This window comes from Clavelina lepadiformis, chromosome 4 (genome assembly GCF_947623445.1).
Source record: "Clavelina lepadiformis chromosome 4, kaClaLepa1.1, whole genome shotgun sequence".
NCBI lineage: Eukaryota > Metazoa > Chordata > Ascidiacea > Aplousobranchia > Clavelinidae > Clavelina > Clavelina lepadiformis.
The window spans coordinates 22,879,400-22,900,943 of NC_135243.1; the positions used below are offsets into that span (position 1 = coordinate 22,879,400).

The 21,544-nt window shown below is 38.7% G+C and overlaps 2 protein-coding genes across 4 annotated transcripts; one reads left to right on the forward strand and one right to left on the reverse strand.

Moving 5' to 3' along the window:
* Positions 1-898: 898 nt before the first annotated feature.
* LOC143451852 (dixin-like) lies at positions 899-6,163 on the forward strand. Its single transcript, XM_076952603.1, has 15 exons — positions 899-1,136; positions 1,473-1,596; positions 1,853-1,972; positions 2,054-2,192; positions 2,341-2,399; positions 2,638-2,705; positions 2,925-3,035; positions 3,381-3,536; positions 4,319-4,435; positions 4,512-4,574; positions 4,754-4,803; positions 4,986-5,131; positions 5,492-5,576; positions 5,647-5,755; positions 5,840-6,163. The coding sequence occupies exons 1-15, from the start codon at positions 1,116-1,118 to the stop codon at positions 5,915-5,917; spliced, it is 1,446 nt and encodes a 481-aa protein (XP_076808718.1). The 5' UTR covers positions 899-1,115; the 3' UTR covers positions 5,918-6,163.
* On the reverse strand, positions 5,412-21,291 carry LOC143451848 (C3 and PZP-like alpha-2-macroglobulin domain-containing protein 8). 3 transcript variants are annotated; one of them, XM_076952596.1, is made up of 34 exons: positions 21,132-21,291; positions 20,109-20,286; positions 17,951-18,113; positions 17,640-17,692; positions 17,469-17,486; positions 17,288-17,342; positions 16,720-16,833; positions 16,406-16,602; positions 15,585-15,812; positions 15,291-15,461; positions 15,011-15,139; positions 14,543-14,750; positions 14,159-14,313; positions 13,884-14,033; positions 13,291-13,583; positions 13,161-13,223; positions 12,825-13,053; positions 12,332-12,482; positions 11,416-11,661; positions 10,880-11,227; positions 10,678-10,767; positions 10,253-10,429; positions 9,883-9,964; positions 9,562-9,793; positions 9,175-9,424; positions 8,808-8,944; positions 8,368-8,586; positions 8,034-8,142; positions 7,810-7,967; positions 7,259-7,439; positions 7,071-7,166; positions 6,776-6,979; positions 6,418-6,551; positions 5,412-6,233 (listed from the first exon to the last, which is right to left on the reverse strand). In XM_076952596.1, exons 1-34 carry the CDS (start codon positions 21,230-21,232, stop codon positions 6,180-6,182), a joined length of 5,373 nt encoding a protein of 1,790 aa, XP_076808711.1. In that variant the 5' UTR covers positions 21,233-21,291; the 3' UTR covers positions 5,412-6,179. The 3 variants fall into 3 exon arrangements, with proteins under 3 accessions (XP_076808711.1, XP_076808710.1, XP_076808709.1); XM_076952595.1 differs by having other exon boundaries at positions 7,810-8,142; positions 12,825-13,050; XM_076952594.1 differs by having other exon boundaries at positions 7,810-8,142.
* Positions 21,292-21,544: the final 253 nt, after the last annotated feature.

Consider the following 21,544-nt stretch of genomic DNA (forward strand, 5'->3'; position numbering starts at 1 on the left):
GAGTACCGGTAGCTCTGTAGCTGGAGTCTAATATACAAAGGCACTCTATGATTGTACACTTGTACACTAGACCTGAAAAAATTTTGGCATTAGCTTACATTTATCTGGTGCCCTGAAAACAAACTTTCCACTTTTAAAAGCAATAGCCTAGGCTATGCCATAGTGGTTAGTACGGTATCTGCACGCATGAGATTCATCAATGTGTTAGTCAAACTTTTTTATCCTTACGCCGATTTATATTAATAAAAAAGCTGGTTTTTTGAATGCCAATTTATAATAAACAAACAAAAATTGAATCTAAAGTGCACCCCGTTACACCAAAATCGAAGTCGAAATCTGCCGTACTTTCCAGTGGGAGCAGTAGGTAGTGTAATGAAATGGTTGTTTGTCGTACCTTAACCTGTAAGGGCGACCACTTCAATTACAATGTTGTCTGTTGAATAGTTTATTTTCCTCGAAGTAAATGAGCCTCAAGGTCGTTGTCTGCTTTTCTTAATCTTAGAATTAATTGTTCACCTCGACAACTATATATTCTGATTATATTGAAGCTTCTTTGAACGAATAAATCAAGATAAAACATTGTGACAGCATAAAGACATGTTGCGGCGTTGAACGTAATAGCAAAAAGAGACTGATAAGTGATAACTCGTAATGTACGCACAGTAACAGGGAAGCAATCGATTACGTCACGCAGTGTTATGCTTCACTGATTCGATAGATGAGAATTCTATGTCGTACACAATCTTATATTACATTAATTCATAATATTATCACAGTAGTATTTCAGTCATCAGTGTAACAAAATTTTCTCTCAAAGACTGTTTCGTATTTTGTACAGAACATAATAACCTGACCTCTCTGCTTCTATTTTATCATCATCTATCTTTTTTACAGTGTTATATTGTGATGAAAAATGACTTAATCCAATAGGATGTGCTAAATGTTCATCGGTGACAGAATTAGATTAATAGAAACAATTACAGAATTGCTGATATCTGGATATAGGTTATTTCTATAGCTAGCCTATTTATTGGAATTTAGGCTACTTGCACAAGTTGTATCATTGCATTGGCTTGTGAATATCTGTTGAAAACTGCACCTGAAGTTGGGCATTCATGACTGCCATGGACTTACAGGTATGGTACACATTACCTTCTTTGACTGAAAGTGTTCCAATATCTTAGTTTGGCACATGCATAAAAAAGACTCATTAACATACCTGTCAATTATATAATCATGATGATCGAACGAGCCCAGTTTGCTTGATGTCGGACTAACGCTAACTTGTGTTAAATATAGAATTGAAAAATAAATGAATGTTCATGTTTTCACGCCAAAAATTGTGTCCCTGCATGCCAATTTATGGACAAAACTTGACATACTTTTCTAACTGTTTGACTAGCACTGCACGCCACTGTCAATATGTCATGAAAATTTCACCAACAAATTAGTATAAATATGCTTGAATACAGGAACAAGTAAAAGCTTACACAGCTTGGGTCAACAGTCAACTTAAAAAGCGATCTCAGCGAATTGAAGATCTCGGACAAGATTTAAAAGATGGCAGTGTACTCATTACTGTCGTTGAAATTGTTTGTAAGTGCAAGTTTTGTAAATGTGCGTAAGTTTTTTCCAAATTGCTGGTATATATATATATATATATTCTGATATGTATATATAGATATATATAAATACCATATACTGGAGCTGGATGATTTTGTTATTATTTACCATGCATTTTAGGCTATTATTTTTGCTCAATATGTGTATATATAGTACTTCAAGTTTGACATGTAGTAGCATCTACCAAAAACTTTAGCAAACCTATTTTCCAAAAAAACTTGTTTTGTAGCTGGACAAGACCTGGGTGGGGTGAAGCCTAAAAATGAAGCCGAGAGCAAAGCAAACATCGTAAAAGTTTTAAACTTCATGAAAACAAGCGGAATTAAGTTGCACCATGTCACTGTCGATGGTACCGGTAGTTTGTTAAAAATAAAGCACCTTGTAAATGTTGTTTTTTTACGCTTGTTTCTAAATTCGCCACACTTTACAGAAATTGTTGCCGGTAATGTAAAAGCGCTGATGCAATTGATACTTGCACTCGCTGCTCATTTTAAACCGGCCAGTATTGGGGGCCGCAAACATGGTAACGGGGACAAGCACCATTCGTCCTCCCCTGCTTCAAAGTACAGGTTAGATGATCACATTCTTTTTGAGAGAATTTTGTTGAATATTGTAGTGTAACGCACATAACTTGTACAGTTGTGAGTGTAATATAATAGATTTGTTTGTTGTTGAGAACTTGAACGCATTATAATTTTAAAAACTTGTTTTAAATAGATGGAAAAACACATCTGGAGACGGCTCTCCTTCCAGTGGAAGGTCTCTTATCGCTGAAAGTGAGTTGTAAATTTTAACTGCTTGGTTGTTTTCACATTCTTGTACGTCACCATCACTCCACTGTGTTATTGGTTTCTGAATTAAAATAATTTCTTTTTGTTGGCCTTCCGTTTGTCTTAACTATCAACTGCTTGGAATTTCCCAGTTTTCATGTGTACTTCGTTTCCATTCAGCAGCCCTTTTCAGTTTACGTTCTATGAATTGCGTTTTAACAATGATTTATTAATTTCTTTTCAGAAACATTTAATGAAATGGAGACTGAACTAGCTCATGTACGAAATCTTGCCGGCACTTTACAGAAACTGGTCAGTTTGTTTAACCTCTTAACTTAATGCTGTGCTCAAAGGTTTTTGTTTTTGAAACAATCTAAAACATAATGGATCTGTTGATCACGAAATTCTCGAAAGTGTCGAGATAATAAACCTGAATCAAACCTGTCCTCATATCGTAATATTTTTAATTGTTATTTATAATGTTGCTTATAATCCTAAGCCATTTGTTTTTATTCACTGCATCATCTGCAGCTTGTTGAAGAAGCGAATGGGATTCCAGTGGAGGGAGCCAATGACCTCGAAGACAACATTATCTTACGAGCCCGCATTGACCAGGCGGACTCTGAAAAGCAACGACTGGTGGTATTGAGTCTTTCGTTGCCTTAAAAAAGCTCCGACAGTTTTCATTATGTGCTGTGTGTGCTCATTACACTTGTGAATTTGCTTCTGAAACGAATGAGGTCAATCTTGGCTAATTTGGGGTCGTTGATCACGAATATCAACTTGAAATTTGTTGATTAGCTCTAGTTTTTGAGATATGACACCATGCCAAAATGTGCTTTACTTGCTGACGCGGAAAGCAGTGTGTAATGATATTAATAATTATTAGAAATGCTTATGTATTATACATATATTTGATGGGTATGTTTCTTGCAGTTTTAGTAAATTAAGTTTAGCCTTCGTTTAAAACTTACATCTATGTTCCAGGGTGAGATAGAAAAATTGCGACTTGAATGTCGAAACTTCACCACCGAAAAGGAAGTTTCAGAAAACAGACTAAAGCAACAGGAAAATGAAATCTTATCGCTGCGCCAAGAACTGATGCACTGCAATCTTGATAGAGACAAACTAAAATCTGAAAAGGTGAGGATTTTATTAAGTTTTTGATGTTGCTGCTTTTGTGTTAGAAGTAGGCTGTGGTGTTTTGTTGTAACTGAAACCTGTATCAAAGTGTGTTTTTGTGCTTGTTGAAATTTGACAGATTTACGATTTGTAAGAACATTCTTGAAAACATGAGTTAGAAACAGAAACATGTAACAGCGCTGTTCTCATAAATCTGATATAGTTCCAGTTATTTGACGTATGTGGTTTCATGAAAGTCCTCAAATTAGAAACAATTTTTCCTGATTACGTCTCACATGCCGTTGCCCAAAGTGACTTTAGCTCAAAACACTGCTCTTGGTAAACAACAGCTACGTAGTTCGTATAGCTTGTTGACTTGTGGTAAAAGAACTCTATTTACTTCGCTTTCACTCATCTGTTGAAAATGGTCCCTATATTTGCTCCGTTTATTGGCGTAGGTTAGGTTCTGGTTGCTTAGCAAACTATTTCAAATACCCCGATCCTTGTATCATAAGTGCGTATGTTTCAGTTTGATTACAGTCTGAAGGTCTATTTGTCAGCGTTTCGCTTGTCTAACGCTGATCAACAAAGATGATGAACCTGTCTAAACAAACAAACCTTAGCGTTTGATTGTTACCACATTTACCACGCAGCTAATCTGCACTCACGCTGTTAACTTTGCAAAACGGCTTGATTGCCAGCTGAGTTAAACAACTACTCTATGTTAATTTAAGTGTTTTCTTTGTAGGGGTTCTGTTATTTTATGACGTGCTCACTCATGTAACAACCGCGTTTTATTGCAGGCGGAACTCGAAGTAGATTTACAGGAAAGTCAAAGCGATATAGAGCGATACCGACTGAGATATCACGAACGAGAAGCCGCCGTGACGAAACTTGAAAACGAACTCACGCTGTATAAGGTAAGTTAACACTACTAGGCCTGATACCGTACGTTTGTCCTTATTTCTTAGCCTTATGTGTTTTCGTTGCACGCAGGCCGAACAGTCAAGGCTACTCTTGAGAAAAGAAGATGAAATATCTCATTTGCAAATGCGATTAGTGAGTTTGTGAAATTGTAGACTGAAATTTCAGAGCTTTAGGAGAGTTTTTGTAATACGTTGCTATTTTAAGTGATGAACGTTTGTGGAATTAATAAAGTACAAAGTAAGGTCCACAACCATTTCCTATACGCACCTATTACTATACATATTTATCTATTCATTCATGCTTTCTTATAGAAGAACAACGCGAATTTAAACGACAGTGTTTTCCATGATCCCCCTGTCAGGTACGTTATCGCATGTACGTGTTTCATTGTGTAGCAATGTACAGTATAGTACGGTTAATATGACTGTATCAGTGCCCCATGGTATATATATAGGCTTGGCATCGGCTGGCAGTTAAAGTTGTTGCAGCGTGTCTATTTTTGTCGCAAAACTGGCAATAAAGCTACTTAAAATTTCTTTAAAGACTGCCTCACTCCCCCGGCTTAAGTCCGGCCGGGAGATCCCCTGTCCTAGCGCGGCGTTCGCCAGGATCCCCTATTCTAGACCGTCGAGCCGGCGAGAAGCTATCGAGGCGGTCACCGGTGACCCGAAGCCATCCACCTAGAAGAAGTGAGTTATTTTCCTTGCTTGTATGCGTTGCTATATACACAGTGAAAGCTGATAAACTTACAGCTCGAAATAAATGGAAGTTACTTGACTGGTTCCGACTGTATCAATATCATTTGTGCCCACTTCGGAAAAGACAAACATTGAATAAGTCGAAGTAACTTAACGGGTAACTTTAGGTGCGAGTTAAGTGGCTTCCTCTTTATGTGGAGACTTTGTATTTTGATGTGGAATTAGCAGGACCACGAGATGTACCCCTGCTGTACCGTGATGACAGCATTAATGCCTCGTAGCGTTTTTATTTTGACAAACTACAACTTACGACGGTAATAAACACAAACAAATAATGAGAATTTTTTACAGAAAAAATAATAGAAAACGCCCAGACTAGAATCTTGTACTTCACGGACCGCGACATGACGCCTGCCATGACGACCATACCAAAGAGGTATATATGACGTTGTAGTTAAATAGCATCGATTGATGACGTCATAACAAGCAAAACTATTACGTAACAGAGTGGGTGACATAACACTTGGCGACTTCAAGGCTTCGATCAAGAAATACGGAAACTACAGATTTATTTTCAAAGCCCTTGACCCCGAACTTGGCACTGTGAAGGAGGAGGTAAGATGACGTCATAGTAAGTAACCGTGTTGATGACGTCACACTAAGTAGCCTTGTCTTGTATGCAACGTCATTTCGATTCAGGTTTTCCACGACGACGATGTCATACCCGGTTGGGAGGGGAAGATAGTAGCTTGGGTCGAAGAGGAATTGCGCGTATAATGACGTCAACGGTTGAATGCAAGGTGTACAATGACTTCATCAAGTGCTACGTCGTGATGACGCCGCTGGTGATATTATTTATAGCGACCTCGTTGGTACGTGTTAAAGTGTTGCAAAATTATTTTTGTGACGTCGTGATTTTCTTTTGTTTCGTGTGACGTCATCACTGTGTTAACGTGCAATCGACGAGACAAGTGCACTTATTACGTCACAAAAGGGTTCTTCAATAAAATTAGGTTGGCTTTAGTTCATTTTGTCTGGATCACGCGTCGCCGAAAAGGTTGTCTGGCATGACGAGTGCAGGGTGAACAACCTCCTGTGACGCAAGCAGTATATTGAGGTTAACTGAAAGGATTGTTAGCAATTATCTAGCACTGTTTTAAAGCAATAGTAGCGCGAACACGTATCATATTTGGAACTCGGAATACAGGTTTCGTGCTCTAAATTATCATTAATTATATTATTGAATGCTTGTCCGGCGCTATTTATAAAAATCTTACGTCGCCGTTGTCGTTGTCTTCGCTATAATAAGATCCAAAGTCGCTTTCTGCGTAATAATATTGCCCATCGTCTGTGGGAGATAGTTCCGGTAATTCGGGCTCCAGGTCGTTTATTTCATCTCCGCCAGGTTGTGCTAGAGAGTCAAAATATTACATTGAAAATGTTATTTTGAAAATTTCCTGATTTTAAACTGACTGACTTTACTCATAACAATGTCACAGCTGACATTGTTATGAGTAAAGTTCATTATTTATAGATGGGATACCGTTTCAAAATAAACTTCCATATTTTCAGATGTCCCTTTGTGCATCATTAAAATTTAACAAATATTCGGAAAAGAGTTTTCCCGGAAGTTACCAGAGTCGCAAAATGTGGCTTCGCGCTCTTCAACACGCAGGTTAAGTTCGCACGCCGCAGCTTCCATTCTACATCGATTGATGTAAAGCACCCCGTTGCCACCGCACGCAGGAGGACCTTCGAATCCACAGTCGTGCGAACAATGACATTCGCTGTATTCTTCCCCACAGCCTAGTAAACTGCTGCGGCAGTCTGCCTCGTATTCTGTTCGTGTTAGAAAAGACATGTTTTGCAGTTCTAAGCTTTTTCAAGAGTGTATGTTCACAATTTCCATTTATGACGTCACAATACACACCTTCAGCATGCGTGGCCGAGCTACAGTCAGTCGCATTCTCACAAAGACTCTCCATCATGGAAGCGCTCGGGGAGTACATGAACTCACTTTCAAAACCTACAACCAAATAACAAAGGTAAATCTCGTTGATTTCAAACAAGTCTTCCTTGCGACAGTCTGACGTCATTGTGACGTGAATCGTGACGAACCTGGTTCGTAATAATCGTAAATCTTGACTGGCTGGGGCTTCACTCGGCCGGTATCGAATTCTTTGATGGCGACAAATCTCACGCAAGTCCTGCAAGTTGACTGGATCTCATCGAAATAAAATAAAATCGAGCGACCGGATATTTCATAACGCTTCAAGTTGATCGTGTTTGATTGCAGCATCTACAAGCATGAAACAGTGTGATAGGTCGATATCGATACTTAAGCAAGAAATCTTAACTGTATGAGTTAACGCGGAATATCCGCCTAACGTATCGAATTGTACTTTTAATGATAAATTTTAAACTGTATGACAAAACTATTCACTAATATTACTTAATTGTAGACCTAATTACTGAACTGTAAAATAAGTCACATAAAAGTATGGTGGTCGCCACCAGGCAAAAAACTGTAACGTACATAAGGCACAACTGGTGAGATACAGAAAATTATGAAGAACAAATAACTTAAATATTAATAACTATAAAATTGTCTGTATATCGTCATCTGTGTCTTATATTTGGTTTTAGTCACACAAGTCCAAAGAACCAACCCTTTCAATGCTTTCTAAATCAGCCCTGAACCCTGTCAGTAGGTTGAACTCCAAAACGGCCATATTGGACGAACCATCGTGCAGCCATCTCACGCAGGCTTCCATTTGGTACCTCACGTCATCGGAATGACGTAATGTTCCACTGATGATGTCACCGCCTGCGTAAGAACCACGTAGGAATACGCTTTGTTTGAAAACAAGGTAACAATTGACCAGACACCTACTTTGCCTTCTTCGGCGATGGGGTATGACGTCAGGTAAAGCCTGATAACGTACTTGGATGTAGAAAGCTTTCTGCGAGTCAGGATCTGGTATGTTGTAAGTGACGTCAATCTGAAGATATTGGAATACGTGTCAGTAAAATTTTGTCGTAAATTTTTACGGAAGGAGCAACGCACGGAAACACACGAGCGGTAGAGGGGTAAAACGTCCTCCCAGAAAGTTCAAACATCTTAGTAGTTCTCCAGTGCGTGTGTGCACGTTGATTAACTTCAGAAGCTTTAACCCTGCTTCTTTCCTTTTCTTTAATTGACCAAGATAAGTGATGTCAATATTTACCTGAAGCAGAGCACAGCCTTCACCACTCGCTTCAACGAACATGGTTGTTGGTAGAGTAGGAATCTTGGCTGTTTGCAATATCTCGCTGTTTTCATTATTGAGCACGAAGTTCCTCTCATAATCCAAGTTTGTTGAAGCCAAGTTCACGTTTAAGTTTACACCACCGATGAATGAGAAAATGGCGTATTCAGACAATGCTTGAAGTGCAAGACACGTGTCCTGAAAACGAATGGGTTCGGTAAAAATTTGATAAATGACAATAAACAAAAGAAAAATAAAATTAAAGTTTTTGGATACACTTCCCTTCTAAGTAAGCTCAACAAAAGCGTTTTAAATAAGGTTTTTCAATGCTTTCAGTTCTGCAGCGAACTGGTTAACATATCTCGAGTTAGGGGATTCCCTCAATGAATGCTGACGTATTGGTCCCTTTCATTCCTTACTTGAGTGGATGAAAATCCGCCCAGAGCGTTTCTTTGCTGGGAAAGCCACTTCACAATGGGAAGTGACGCAGACATATTGTGCAGGTGGACGAAGGTCAGAAGAGCGTATGACGTCATTTCTACTTCAGCAGACACAACTGTAAATTAAATTGGAAAATTGTCAAACTTTCATCATCTGCATTCTAATAATATGATATTCCAGGACGTCATAATCGCGTTGGAAATATGCACGATTACAACAACAATATTAAATTGTGACAAAATAAGTTAACAAGTTTCATTTCTTTGACTGCAGCCTTGTGTTAAACCAATCAATCAATCAATCAATCAATCAAACTGAAACCTCAGACACAGCAGTGTGTTTTACCAGTTTGCTTCATGGAATCCCCGAATCCGAACATTGCATTTTCCTTGAAGTTTAACTCTTTCAATGACCAGTGAGTTTGACTCCCATCCACTAGCGCTTTATCAACTAGTCTTTTCAAAGCTTGACTGGCAAAGTCACTTCCAAGTAGAGTCAACGCATAAGCAGAGAGTGCAGCAGTGTATGAGTCAGTCGGTTGATGAACGCCAAGTTCAAGAAATTCTTTGGCCTTCATCACGGCAATTTCCTCTCCCTATGCGAAGATAAGGATTAAAACTGTTTAGAATATTGTCTACGTATTTTACACGCAAAATTGTCGATCGCAAAGTTATGGCAGAGTTTCTTTAATGTGGTACTAAAGGTGGTACTAGATGGTACTAAAGGTATTACATCTCGTTCGAGCCCAGACTCAAGCAAGGCGATGGTGACGTAAGCGGTCAGTGCTACGTCACTATCTACGCCAGCTTGGATGTCTTTGTTCCAGATCTTTCCCACTGCCGGGAAAGCCCCGCTCCTCTGCTGCCAAGAAACGATCCATTCCTTCGCCTCGTGAAGCTCATTAGGATCGATGTAGATGAAGTCTTTCGCTTGGGAGAAAAGTTTCAACACAAATGACGTCAACCTGTGCAATGTTACGTAATAGGTAAAGTCAGGGAATGCTGAAATTTTTGAGTAACAACTGTTATGACGACTTTAAGGAAAATTACTTACCACATGCTTCCTGAGGAATCTCTATCTCCAAAAGCGCTGTATGACCCGTCAGATCTTTTGTAAGTCAACTGACGTTGGTAACCTTAACAAAACGCCTTTTCTTTACAGCGAAACTATAAATTTTAGAGCTTTTTGTTTATAATTTACGGCTATTAATCTTTTGCAGGTTTTCCTCAGTCTTTGCTACTGTCTTTGTATTCATTTTGTTTTGTTGTATTTATTACAATCACAAAATTATACTTGTGTTTAGAACAAATTTGATAGAATCACTTTTGTTGCAAAAGAGCATATTTACATGACATTAGGTTATACACGGGGTGTATATAGGACACTTTTCATTGTACAAGTGCACCTGCTCTTTACAACTAACCTGTCTGAAGATGTTGCAATGCCTCATAGTAGGTACTCTGTTTAAGTTGCTTTGTGCTTTGTAGATACTTTAAAATGTAAACGTTTGGTGCGAAATTTGCCAAGTTTTGTTCGCCACAGCCAAATGGAAGATCAAGGATATTGTTCAAATTCGTCAGAGTAGGCCCCATGACGTCACCTGCAAACAACATCATGAAACATCGCCCAAAGACGAAAAGTCAATTAAAGAGTTAGCTTAACGTTTAACAATTACTATTAAGCTGTGCTGTTTGTGTTGCAAAATGCTGTAAATCATTGTATTAAATTTTGTTAATGTTTTTCCTTAGAAATGTCTTGATACTATATAAGTGTCACTATACTAAAATTCGACATGGCTGGGCTAGCGGCGTAAAAGTATCTTAAAATCTGAAGAAAGCGCTCAATAACCTATCATGGATGCAACTGCCCTTGCGGACATTGGAACTGTATTGGCCGGAATGGAAAGCTGAAAAATTTCACTGAAGGAATCGTTGGAGCCTGCGAAGTAAGAACAAGACCTAAAGGTGGTTTTGTAAATTACAGAATTTATCATTATTTGATACGTATAGTTTGTATGTATAGTGTATAGTATGTATGACGTATTTCGTACCTTCTTTGCGCCACAAACGAAATTCACCGCTAGAACCTTCGCTCGTTGCAAAGCCTACGTAGTTGACTTTAAATGTCTCCGTGTCGCTCGGGGCTCGCCATTGCATAAAGCGGGAATCGGTGCCTTGATTTCTCCCCGTTCCCACCTGAATATTCCCGTTGGTCCAAGTAATCCAGAAACTTCGGTATTCGTCCTCGGAAAGAATTTGATCAGTCGCGGCGGTAACTAAGTGCTGGAAATTCCGGGAGATCCAAGATCGCTGGTTGTTTGATCCTCCGAGCACAATCTCATAAGAACTGGATGAGGCGTGATCTTCTTCCGAAAGTATGATGTGAACGTTGTTAGAAGCTGAAACATAAATTGGCTTCATTGGGGTCTAACAACAAACACGGAGATTCTCCTATTACCAAAAGGTCATTACTGTGATAAATGATTTGTTTTTACAATCTCTCATTTTCTCACGTTAATTATAGCGAAGGATTCTTCTACTTAAGTCGGTTTACGCATTTGATATTTTGACATGTTTTGTTCCTTACCTTTAGCTAAGAAATTAAAACCAGTTTTGACGACGGGTAACCTCACAAATTGGAAAGTGTACGAAGAAGGGGTGGATATGTTGATGCGCTCGTTTGGGCAGAAATAGACGCTGTGCGTGTATTCCCGTTTAATTCCTTCCGGTTCAACCAGAACGCTTTTCGTGACGAAATCGTTCCCCACAGTACGTCGTTGGCCGACGTTTCCATGACAACATGACGTAGTTCCAACAATCGCGTTTGCCGATGCTGTAAAAGAGAGAGAAAGTTCAATCGATTCAACTAAGATGCTTTTGCGCTAACGTTGCTGGCATAACGTTTTCAAACCCTTTGCAAAATTGTGTTTAAACGTTCTGTCCATCAGCAGCTTTAACCAGCAGCTGGCATCAGACCCAACCCATGGAATGCCAAAACCCAACAAACAGAGTTTCAAAACCCAACCAACAGAGTTTCAAAACCCAACTAACAGAGTTTCAAAACTCAACCCACGAATGTCAAATTGTTTGAAACCGCTTTACTGGTATTCCCTTTCTTTTTTCTGACGAATTTACCCACCCCACGAGGTGGTGTGCCATTGAAGAGAAAGGAGCCCCAGTTTATGTTCTGAGACAATTATAAGGACATAGGCTAGTAATTTGAGGAATTTAATACTTTGTTACAGTAATAGTAGTATCTTGTGCGATGTACTATTAGCAGTAATACGAATTAAAGAGTTTCGCATTTTACATGGTTTATATAGTGAATTTGGTTCAGGCTTTTCCGTGGATTGGGTTTTTCATTTTGTGGGTTAGGTTCAAGCCCATGACCATGTTAGATCTCCGACTCCGATTCTGTCTATCAAATATTTCAAACTCTTATTAAGAGTCCAAGTTTCACACATTCATGACATGAAGGAATACCACAAAATGTGACGTCATACCGGACACATTCTGCTCTCCGAGATGATCAAAGCGCAAGATGACGTTGGTAGTTTCCGTGGTCTGAGCATTAACGCAAAGAGTTCTCAGTAATCGATTGCTTCCTCTATGACGAAATGAAACACCCGGCGGTAGAAGAGTTATCAAAGACACCTTCAACAATGGAAAATTTGGTGACGTAACAATATGTCATAACAAAACAACACGGGGCACGAAACTCCCTACAAAGCTTAAAAGTTGAAAACAAATAAAAGTTAAAAAGTTGAAAAAGTTGGTTAAAAGTTGGTTAAAAATTGAAAACCAACGCGCAAAATTAGGAGTTTAATCAGCCGTTTAGAATAGAATTATTTGCACAAAAGTGGTATATGTAAGCTACAGTATATATTAAATGGCATTGCAGTTGGTGTATTGTATAAGAACTTTACACTACGAGCACCAGCAGTGCACATAAGTAGCTGTAAGTTAATTAAAATACGTTTTAAGTGTTCCACCAACCTCGGCACATACGTCCATGTAGTTGTAAGCAGTGAGGGGGATTCGAACCTCTTCACCTCTTATGACCGAATAAGGGAGGGTGAAGTCGACAAAGAACGACTTAAAGCTCCGGAGCTGTTCCGCATCCGCAATCCCTATCCCGGATTGGGGATGGAGGGAAACTGCATCCGCTTGCCAAGTTGTGATCGAGTCGGGAACTTTTACCGTGAAATTTTTCTCTCCAGTGCTACTGAAACAACCATGAACAGGTTTAGATAGAATCCAAGAAACAAAGTCAACGATTTATTTGTTTAACCAATTTCTACTGAAAAGTTGTTTAATTTTTTTTTCACTTACCTGACATTAAAACAACTCCACAGCCAAGTTTCCGGGAAAAAAGTTCTTTTCCTTCGAGGGGATCTGTCAAGTAACAGTTTTAAAACTTACTTCTTTAAACAAACAAGCACGCTTCCATCTGCTAACGAACCTGTGCCGGTGGCTTCTAAATTCGTTGGCATCTTCGTCACGTGATCTTATGGCTTGATTCATTGACTGCGTCAGAAGGTGGGAAAAAAGCTGGGTGCTGGCCTTATAATTCAAACTGACCACGTCAGTCATCACAACCAATCCCGACTCAAGGAAGGCGTACTTCGCGTCACGTGAGTTTGCCGAGTTCCACCACATGTTGGCGCTCCTCTTCGATCGAGAAAGGCGCCACCAAGCGTTTTCTTGCTCATACGGGAGATTGTTCAAATCGTAAGTTTCAAGTTCTTCGAAGATCTGGTAAAATATAAATACGTCGATAAAATGCTTTTGGTATAATTTATAGCGAAATATCGCAAGTTTTACAAAATCAGCATTTTTACATAAAATAACTCAAAAGAATATGGAAAACTCTCAAGTTAAGTCATATCGGTCAAATAGTACTCTCTAAATTAATTTTCGTTCTTATTTTATTTAACAAGGTTAAATCAGGTTTAAAAATGTTGAAAGGAAAACTAACCGTACACGAAAAAATAAGAGGTGACATGATAAAACACTGTCCATGGAAACATAATAAACATTCTAATGTTCACTCACATTTTCCGGGCTAACCATATATTCCGGCTTCATTAAATGTACACTGCGGTCAACCATGACCAAGCAAACACACGACCCCGGGTCAGAGGTCACTTGTAAGTTTACTTCACTGCCGGGGGTCGTTTGGTCTTCTGACGTCACTACACGAACCTAGCAGAGGAAGACGAGACCACCGTTAACGCAGAGTTAAATTTCAAGTGTTTCGGATGCGAACACTTGAACGTAACAATGGAGGCTTGTTACCCAACAAGCACCAACATGATTACGTCACAAACCTCATTGGTAAGCTTGGGTTTGACCGGAAGGTGGATGCTATCTGCCACGCCTTCGCCGTCATCTTTGACGTAATAAACCAACATACGTGCCATTGGTGACATCTCAGGTATGACGTCAATGGTGAGTGACGTTTGACAAACGTGATTATCCATGACTGTGATTAAAAATTAGCTGTTTTGAAATTGATGCCAAGCTTAGTAAAAATAATATTTCATGCCAAATAGCTGTATAGCTACAGCACAACAGGCTTGTGTTCAACAGGTAGCAGTGGTTTGCTTTAACCCACCAAGTCCAGTTGATTATCGGCGCAAACTCAGTGTTGCACTTAATACAAAGGTCTCAGGCAAGATGCACAAACGATAAAGACTTCCATGAAGATATACCTTCGTCCTCAGAGGAGGGAAGCTCTATTGGTCTATCACCGAAAGCTTCAACTGCTCTTCTTCTCCTTGAATCTAGAACGACGCTATTTCCAGAGTCGATTCTTTTCGATCCGGTTTGGGCGATGTTACCGCGAGAAAGGATTTCGTAGACGATGGTGAAGTTGCAAGGACAGCTTGATTTTACCAAAACTTGTGCCGGTTCGCCTGCCTTTAGTTAAGAAAATTCACATGATACATAAACGTCTTCTCAAGGCATGCTTTATCTATTCCATAGCTTACTCACATTGAGGCAAATGAGGCACTTGCCCCCGTAAATGTTCTAGAATTCTGATACAAAAAAATGTTTATTGGTAAAATACATTTAGCAACATACTTTATCTGAGACATACTTGTCATATTTGCCTCGTTACAAATTTTACCCTGGTTTTACGGCCTTATCCAGGTAAAATAAATTCTGTATTTGCTCACCGTGAGTGTTCCTTCTGGTCCTTGAGCAAGAAGATGGCAATTTGTAGGCGAGAACCAACCTCGGAGACTTCTGTGTATCGACAGGTAGTGGTCGGTAGGTCGCTCGCCGTGAACAGACATAATTCGAGCCTTAAAGAAACGTATCTCACTAAAACACATGGTTCTAGAAATTAAGCATCACATTAATGAAGTAAAAGTGAAATAAGATTCTGAGAATAATGCTACAGGCTAATATGGCGATGGAACATGCTGAAATAAACTGTAGCTCTTTCTTGTCTACCTCAATCCAAACCACCCTTGTACTTCTTGGCAATTCTGGGACAGTGAAAGTGACAAGACCGTCACCATTTGAAACAATTTGCTGCCTGAAATAATTTTCGCTGTTTGCCTCCACGTTCAAGAGAATTGTCACTTCGCTTGCTGGAGAACCATCTAAATACGAAGCTCGTATCTACAGAAACATTTTCTACTCTTTAAGTGTGCTAATAATGTTAAAGATCATTTTATGTTGGAAATCTCGCTTAAGTCTAAGACAAACACTTATTTTAATGAAGCATGGAGTAATTTTTTTCACCTTTCCGTTAAACGGAATTCCGGGTTTAAAATGTTCCCGGGTATCTTCGGTGAATTCGATGTCGACCAAATGACGTGACACTGAGGTCGAGTCATCAAACGCCACAAATTCGTTCCCGTCTTCGCTGATGACTTTCGCGAAAATGTTTAAAGATCCTCGGAAGTGGAAGTTTAAATCTTCCGGAAGAAGTTGGCTCAAACACACCTTGGTTCTCGCCTCTCCGTTGATCTAGAAATAAAGAAAAAGTCGAATTCAAAAGAAGTTAAAGGTCTTGATCAAGATTGATTTTGAAGTAGTCTTCTTCAGCTAAATTAGCTTTCAGTCAGATTAATCTGTTTACCATATAATCGCCTAAAGCAGCACGCGCGTATCAAAGAACTCTCTCTGTTTGTGACCAAAACATGGAGTGAGATTGCTCTTTTTTAAAGTTTAATTCAGTTTAACGAAGCCGTAGTAAACCGCCGTTTCGGTGATGGTCGTTCAGTGATCGCCGAGATGGTCGACTTATCATGTGTAGTTAGCAAGTTGCAGTTTTTATCAAACAAAAGTTTTAACTGGATTTTGTTCGTTTTCTGTTTACGACGCAGCGCTAAACATTAAATATTACTTTGCCTTGTAGTTTTATTTCTGAGTCTTTTCTGCGCTTTTCAATATCAGTAAAGAAAGTAATATATTGCCTTTTTTACAAAAAATTATGTAAAGCATGAAAAACGAGGCATTTAAATTTAACAAAAACTACTGTATTTAAGCTATCCCTTCAATCTTAAACACGCATATTTGCAGCCACGCAGTATCTATCATCAACCACCAAGGCATCTTACCGACATATCTCGAATAATCGGGGTTCCTATATCCAGGAATCGAGTTTTTGAATATCCCACTCCGTGTACGGTCATGTTCATTTCCAATCTTCCAACTACAGGTTTTCCAAAGACGTAATTGGCGCTTACTATGACGTCTTCACACTCGTTCCGGAAAAAGGGCGGCGTTGTTATGGAAACATCAAATTTCGGCAAAACTGCAAAGCCATACACGCTGGTTTTAAGGAGTTTCTTCCGTAACATTGTGTAACCTAATTCCGCCGCGCTTTTGAGGTCGTTGACTGTACTTTAGATTTTATCAAAACTCAACGAACCATATTTTTGGATTTCGAAGGTTGTGTTGTAAGAGTAGCCTTGTACTTCGGCAAAGATTTTCCATTCGCCCAGAATTGGCTGATCCGAAAGTGGAAATGAAATATTAACGACTCCTGCGATAACAATGTTCATTTAAGACGTATACTTTTTCGCGAAATAATACCCTGCACATGCAGCAAACGAACACTAGACTAATATTGTTCACGATGGTTGGGGAATCATTGAATAATATTCACTATAATATAACTTATTATTAATGACTTAATAAACGCTACAAAGGATACATATACATTATAGTACCAAATGTCATTTCAAAAATCAAGGGAACATGTTTGTATCTTAAAAACTAACTCAAGACTATGATACGCAAAACGGATTCTTAACTTATACATTATATAGATACAGCAAATCTTAATCACAATGTTGTTCTTAAAATTCGGCATAAACATAGATTAAATTTTGCGGTAAGTAAAAATTAAAATTATTTCTTACTATTTTTGTGGTTAACGAATAGTTTTTTTTTTAGAAATATAGCAAAGATTTGGACAGGTCATCAAGTACACTTACCGCAGCAAATTGACGTTAAATCTTTCCATTGCATCATTCTGACGTCATTCGGAGCCTGCAAAATAATTACCAACGTTACAACGGTCGAAAGTTTTCCAAACAACAAAAATTTAAGACTAGTTAAAAAGATGTTGTCGAAAACGCATTTAAACGAAGACGGCAAACAAGAAAGGGCACTTACCATGACGTAGGCTGTCACCTGCAACAAAAAGCAGGTTTTATCAACTTTTTGGTTTAATAGTTTTTCTTTTTACCAAGAGAAAAATTTAAGTTACTCCAGGTAGGCCTAAAAAAAAATTCATTCGTATTATGGAAAACATGGTGACTACTCATTTTATGGAACTTAACCTACATTTTCCCTGATAGGTTTCAGATCTCTGTTGACCATGAAAATGTTGGCAAAAACTAAAATTGGAAAAAAACAGCAAATGGATATAGATAAGTTAATTACACAAAATTGATACACTAAAGTACTGCATTTTGAATTGAGGTTATACACTTGTTTATTCATCTGCAGTCTACAGCCACATATCAATGTTACGTTATACAATGCCGAAGTATCGAACGCAAAACATCTATCTATAATTCTATATCTAAATACTATAAACCTGTACAGTTTTGATAGATGATACCATTAACAACAGAAATCTCACGTCATGATACCTGTTTGCGACGGTTTATAAACCGGCTTGTCTGTTTGAATGAAAGCAGATGCACCTTTGTTGAGAACTGTAACAGAAGTTGAATTGGAGAAATGAAATCCAGTGTTTAAATGGCAGTTACCACACACTTTCAAATGAGCTTTGCCTTCATGACCGGTGGGAACCTGTTGAATTATGACATCATAAACGATATATTATAGGCGGGAATAGTTGCAGGTGACTGAGTGAAAGCAGTTAGTTGTTAGCCTATGGCAGGGATGGCGAACCACTGACCCGCGGGTCACGAAGTGACCCATCACAGATTTTCAGTGACCCACTTGTCTTTTTTAAAACAATGAAATTTAAACAAATATTTAAGCAAAGAATAAATGTTTCACTAAATATTTGTAATAAGGTCCCAACCTATTTTAATCTAGTACCGTACCGAATTGCCATATAGCAGTCTGACACAACTAAAGCCGTAGTAGTGCGTTATCAGTATCACGGCAAGTTACTGGGTTCTTATAACGTAATAAAGCTATTGTGCTCTTGATTGTTAGCAAATCATGTTACATTTTTGTACCCTTTAGTGACTGCATGCCTCTTGGCTGCTCAGGATTAGTGTGGTCTGGTAAGCTGCAAACATTTAATGCCTGCAAGTAGGCCTAAGTTTTTATATTCTGTTGAGTTGGTCTCTTTGTAGGCCTACTTTGTTTTGCACTAGCGGTAGTTGAGTGTAGTCTTTCCAGAAACTCTAAAATGAGTATCTTTTACCTAATTTTTAACTGTCAGTTCGTTTGCTAGGCCTAGTAGTGAAAACGATTACAAACAAAAGAAAATTTAAATCTGATGCCAGTATTAGTGGTAGGCTATTCCATGATGAGTGGACTTGCAAATTCGGAGTAATCAAGTATGAAGATAAAGCCTTGTGTTGTATTTGCAAAAAAGTTATTATTGCACGTTTAAATCATCTCCTACAAAAAATTGAAATGAAAACGGATGTGGATGGTTGTGACTTTTCTGCTGTTGAAAACTATGCTGAAAATATAATTCTTACAGAGTGGAACTCCCTGCCAAATTCGTTTGAAACTATGAAAAGATTTGCGGTAGCTCTGTTAACGTTGTTTGGTTCTTCATATTTGTGCGAATCTTTATTTTTGCACATGAATTTTATACAATCAAGCACACGGAATCGTCTCAGCTCAGATATGAGTGCTGCATGTGTGAAGACTACGATTACCAACTAAGGATAATAAGACTTGCAGAGAAGACGCAGCAGCAAGTTTCGCATTAACATGTAATTAAATGTATGACCCACTTTTGCTTTTTCAAGGATTAAGGTCTCTTTTGTGACCCATGCACTAAAAAAGGTTCGCCATCCCTGGCCTATGGCCTATGCCCTATCTATAACAACAACCGTAGTAGGCCAGGGTATTCAGAAAAGCAAGACAGTCAATGCCTTGTTTATACCAGGCAGGATCCAGAAGCTGGCAAGGAACGCGCTAATTACCGAGTAGGTTATGATACTTATCTGATGGCTAAGCCCGTGACGTGTAAACATACGCTAGAAAAATGTACCGGCAGACCTCCGGGTCAAAAGACACAGGAGAACAGTGAATAGTAACTTTGTTTACTGTAATGAATGACTCAAACGAAGCGCTTTTGCTACATCAAGATAAAGGCTGCACTTGGGCACTGGCATAGACAGGTAACACGCTAAACCGAATAGATGTCGTTGTTTAGCAAATCTATTTTGGGTAGACAAATTACAGTAAGTAACCTTTTAAAGTTCAAATTGAGTTAAATTTGATTAAACAGACACGTTGTGGGTCAAAAACAGCTGATTAAGATCGTCTGTTTGCTCAAGATCGCTGTTTTAAGTCCCACTTTTACAGGACCTGCTCCATTAGGTCTGTTAACTAAATTATTGGCTCAATGAAATGCTTGGTTGAGAAAAGCCCATACCTACATAACATCAAACTTTTTTCGTAATGACTGTTCGCATTGTACCAAGCAGAGCAGTCATTGTACATGGTACTTGCAAAAGAACGTCTTAAAAGTTATTTGACACAAACAGATATACAAAGTCATTTGCATACGGTTGTATTTATTTACTTTAGCTATTTACCGTCCTTTTAGCTGAGTTGATTTTTAATGTTAAGTGCCGGTAAATTTTTTACCTTCAAGGTCAATGAACCGGAACCAGCGACCTCTCCGGAAACGCTGGTAATAATATTTTCTCTGAGATCGACCAACTTGACATTGACTCTCACTGCCGGCACGTGATTAAACATGCGTACGTTTATCACGTGCTCTACTCCAGCTCGAAAGACAGACGGTGACGTCAGAATATAACCACTGAAATAAAAAAAAATGGTTGTTATTTTGATTTTCAAAGGTTGAAAGTAGAAATGGGAAATTCTTCAAAACTAAGATAATTTATTGTTGAAGAAAAAGGTTGATTTATTGTTGAAGAGGATTAGAACCCTCGGAAGTACATGATCTTACAGGAAGGCATAACTGGCTTTATCGTAGTACGCATTGCCATTGACTATTGAGTAATTGTTACAACGTTTTGCAATCTCTGCTCGGCTTTAGTTCGAAGTGGAAGCTCTTTATCGGAAACAATTGGAAGTCATATGAGTGTGGCACACTTATTTGACGCCTCAACAACTCAAGTAAAGATATCATGGTGCCAAAACGTTTGATCAAAATGCGCATGCTTCATGTAATGAAGCTAAGCGTTGATGAGAATAAACGGCGAGTATTGTGAACTAAATGGTCACATACAGGATGCCAAATGCGACCATTTTTGCGCCTACAACGCAATGAAACTTCCAAACTTAAAAACAAGTGTCGAATGACGTCATCTTATTACTGATATCAGAGCGTGTTTTCTGCCTCTCAGTGTACATCTTAACAACCTGCCTTGCCACTCAGAATTGTTTTTCTGGTATCTAGCTGTGAGAAAACCGCTCTAGCAAAGTAAGTAAAAACCCTTTCTTACATTCTACAGCTGAATTACTATCACAGTATCTTATTTTGGTTTTCTTGTATAAATTAAATCCAAGGTAATTTAATGCAGTATATCTAGATTATACGTGAAAATGCAACAACTCAAATCGATTAAAATCGTCTCTGTTCTACAAGGTCATACGGGTATAGGCTATGGGTTAAATTATTTTTCATGAAAGCAAAATTACCTTTGTGGAAAGCATAAAACACAGGCAACAGCTTGTAATAAAAAGACGCAAAATATCCCCAAGATTCTATCCATAATTCTGCAATTAACGACAATATTCATCCAATTTTCTTAGCGTCTTCTAGAAACGCTGAAAGCAAATGACGGTTTTCGCAAGCGACGTGCGACCTAAATTCGCCTTTTTACGCATCGCTTGACGCATTGTGACGCACAATTACCACCGTGAGAGAGAGATTGCATAAATCAAACTGTTTCAACACTAAGCCGCAGGCCAAAGCCAGGCCGTGTTTTATCAGTCTGTCAACAAATCTCTTTGATACGCCTATGTTACGTCATTCTTATGCTTGTATTTCATCTGCATTTTGGGGATGATTGTTTATGACAAAACAATGGTTTGCTTTTCTGATAACAATC

Bases quoted from the DNA above. Each gene is read 5' to 3' on its own strand.
- LOC143451852 (XM_076952603.1), top strand. From the start codon at position 1,116: ATGACTGCCATGGACTTACAG. The intron at 1,973-2,053 runs GTACCGGTAGTT...CACACTTTACAG, and splicing joins GCACCATGTCACTGTCGATG to AAATTGTTGCCGGTAATGTA. The intron at 5,577-5,646 runs GTATATATGACG...ATTACGTAACAG, and splicing joins ATGACGACCATACCAAAGAG to AGTGGGTGACATAACACTTG.
- LOC143451848 (XM_076952594.1), bottom strand. From the start codon at position 21,232: ATGAATATTGTCGTTAATTGCAGAATTATGGATAGAATCTTGGGGATA. The intron at 18,114-20,108 runs GTAAAAAATTTA...ATAATTCAACAG, and splicing joins CCGGTTCATTGACCTTGAAG to GTTCCCACCGGTCATGAAGG. The intron at 7,167-7,258 runs GTTCGTCACGAT...ATTTGGTTGTAG, and splicing joins TTACGATTATTACGAACCAG to GTTTTGAAAGTGAGTTCATG.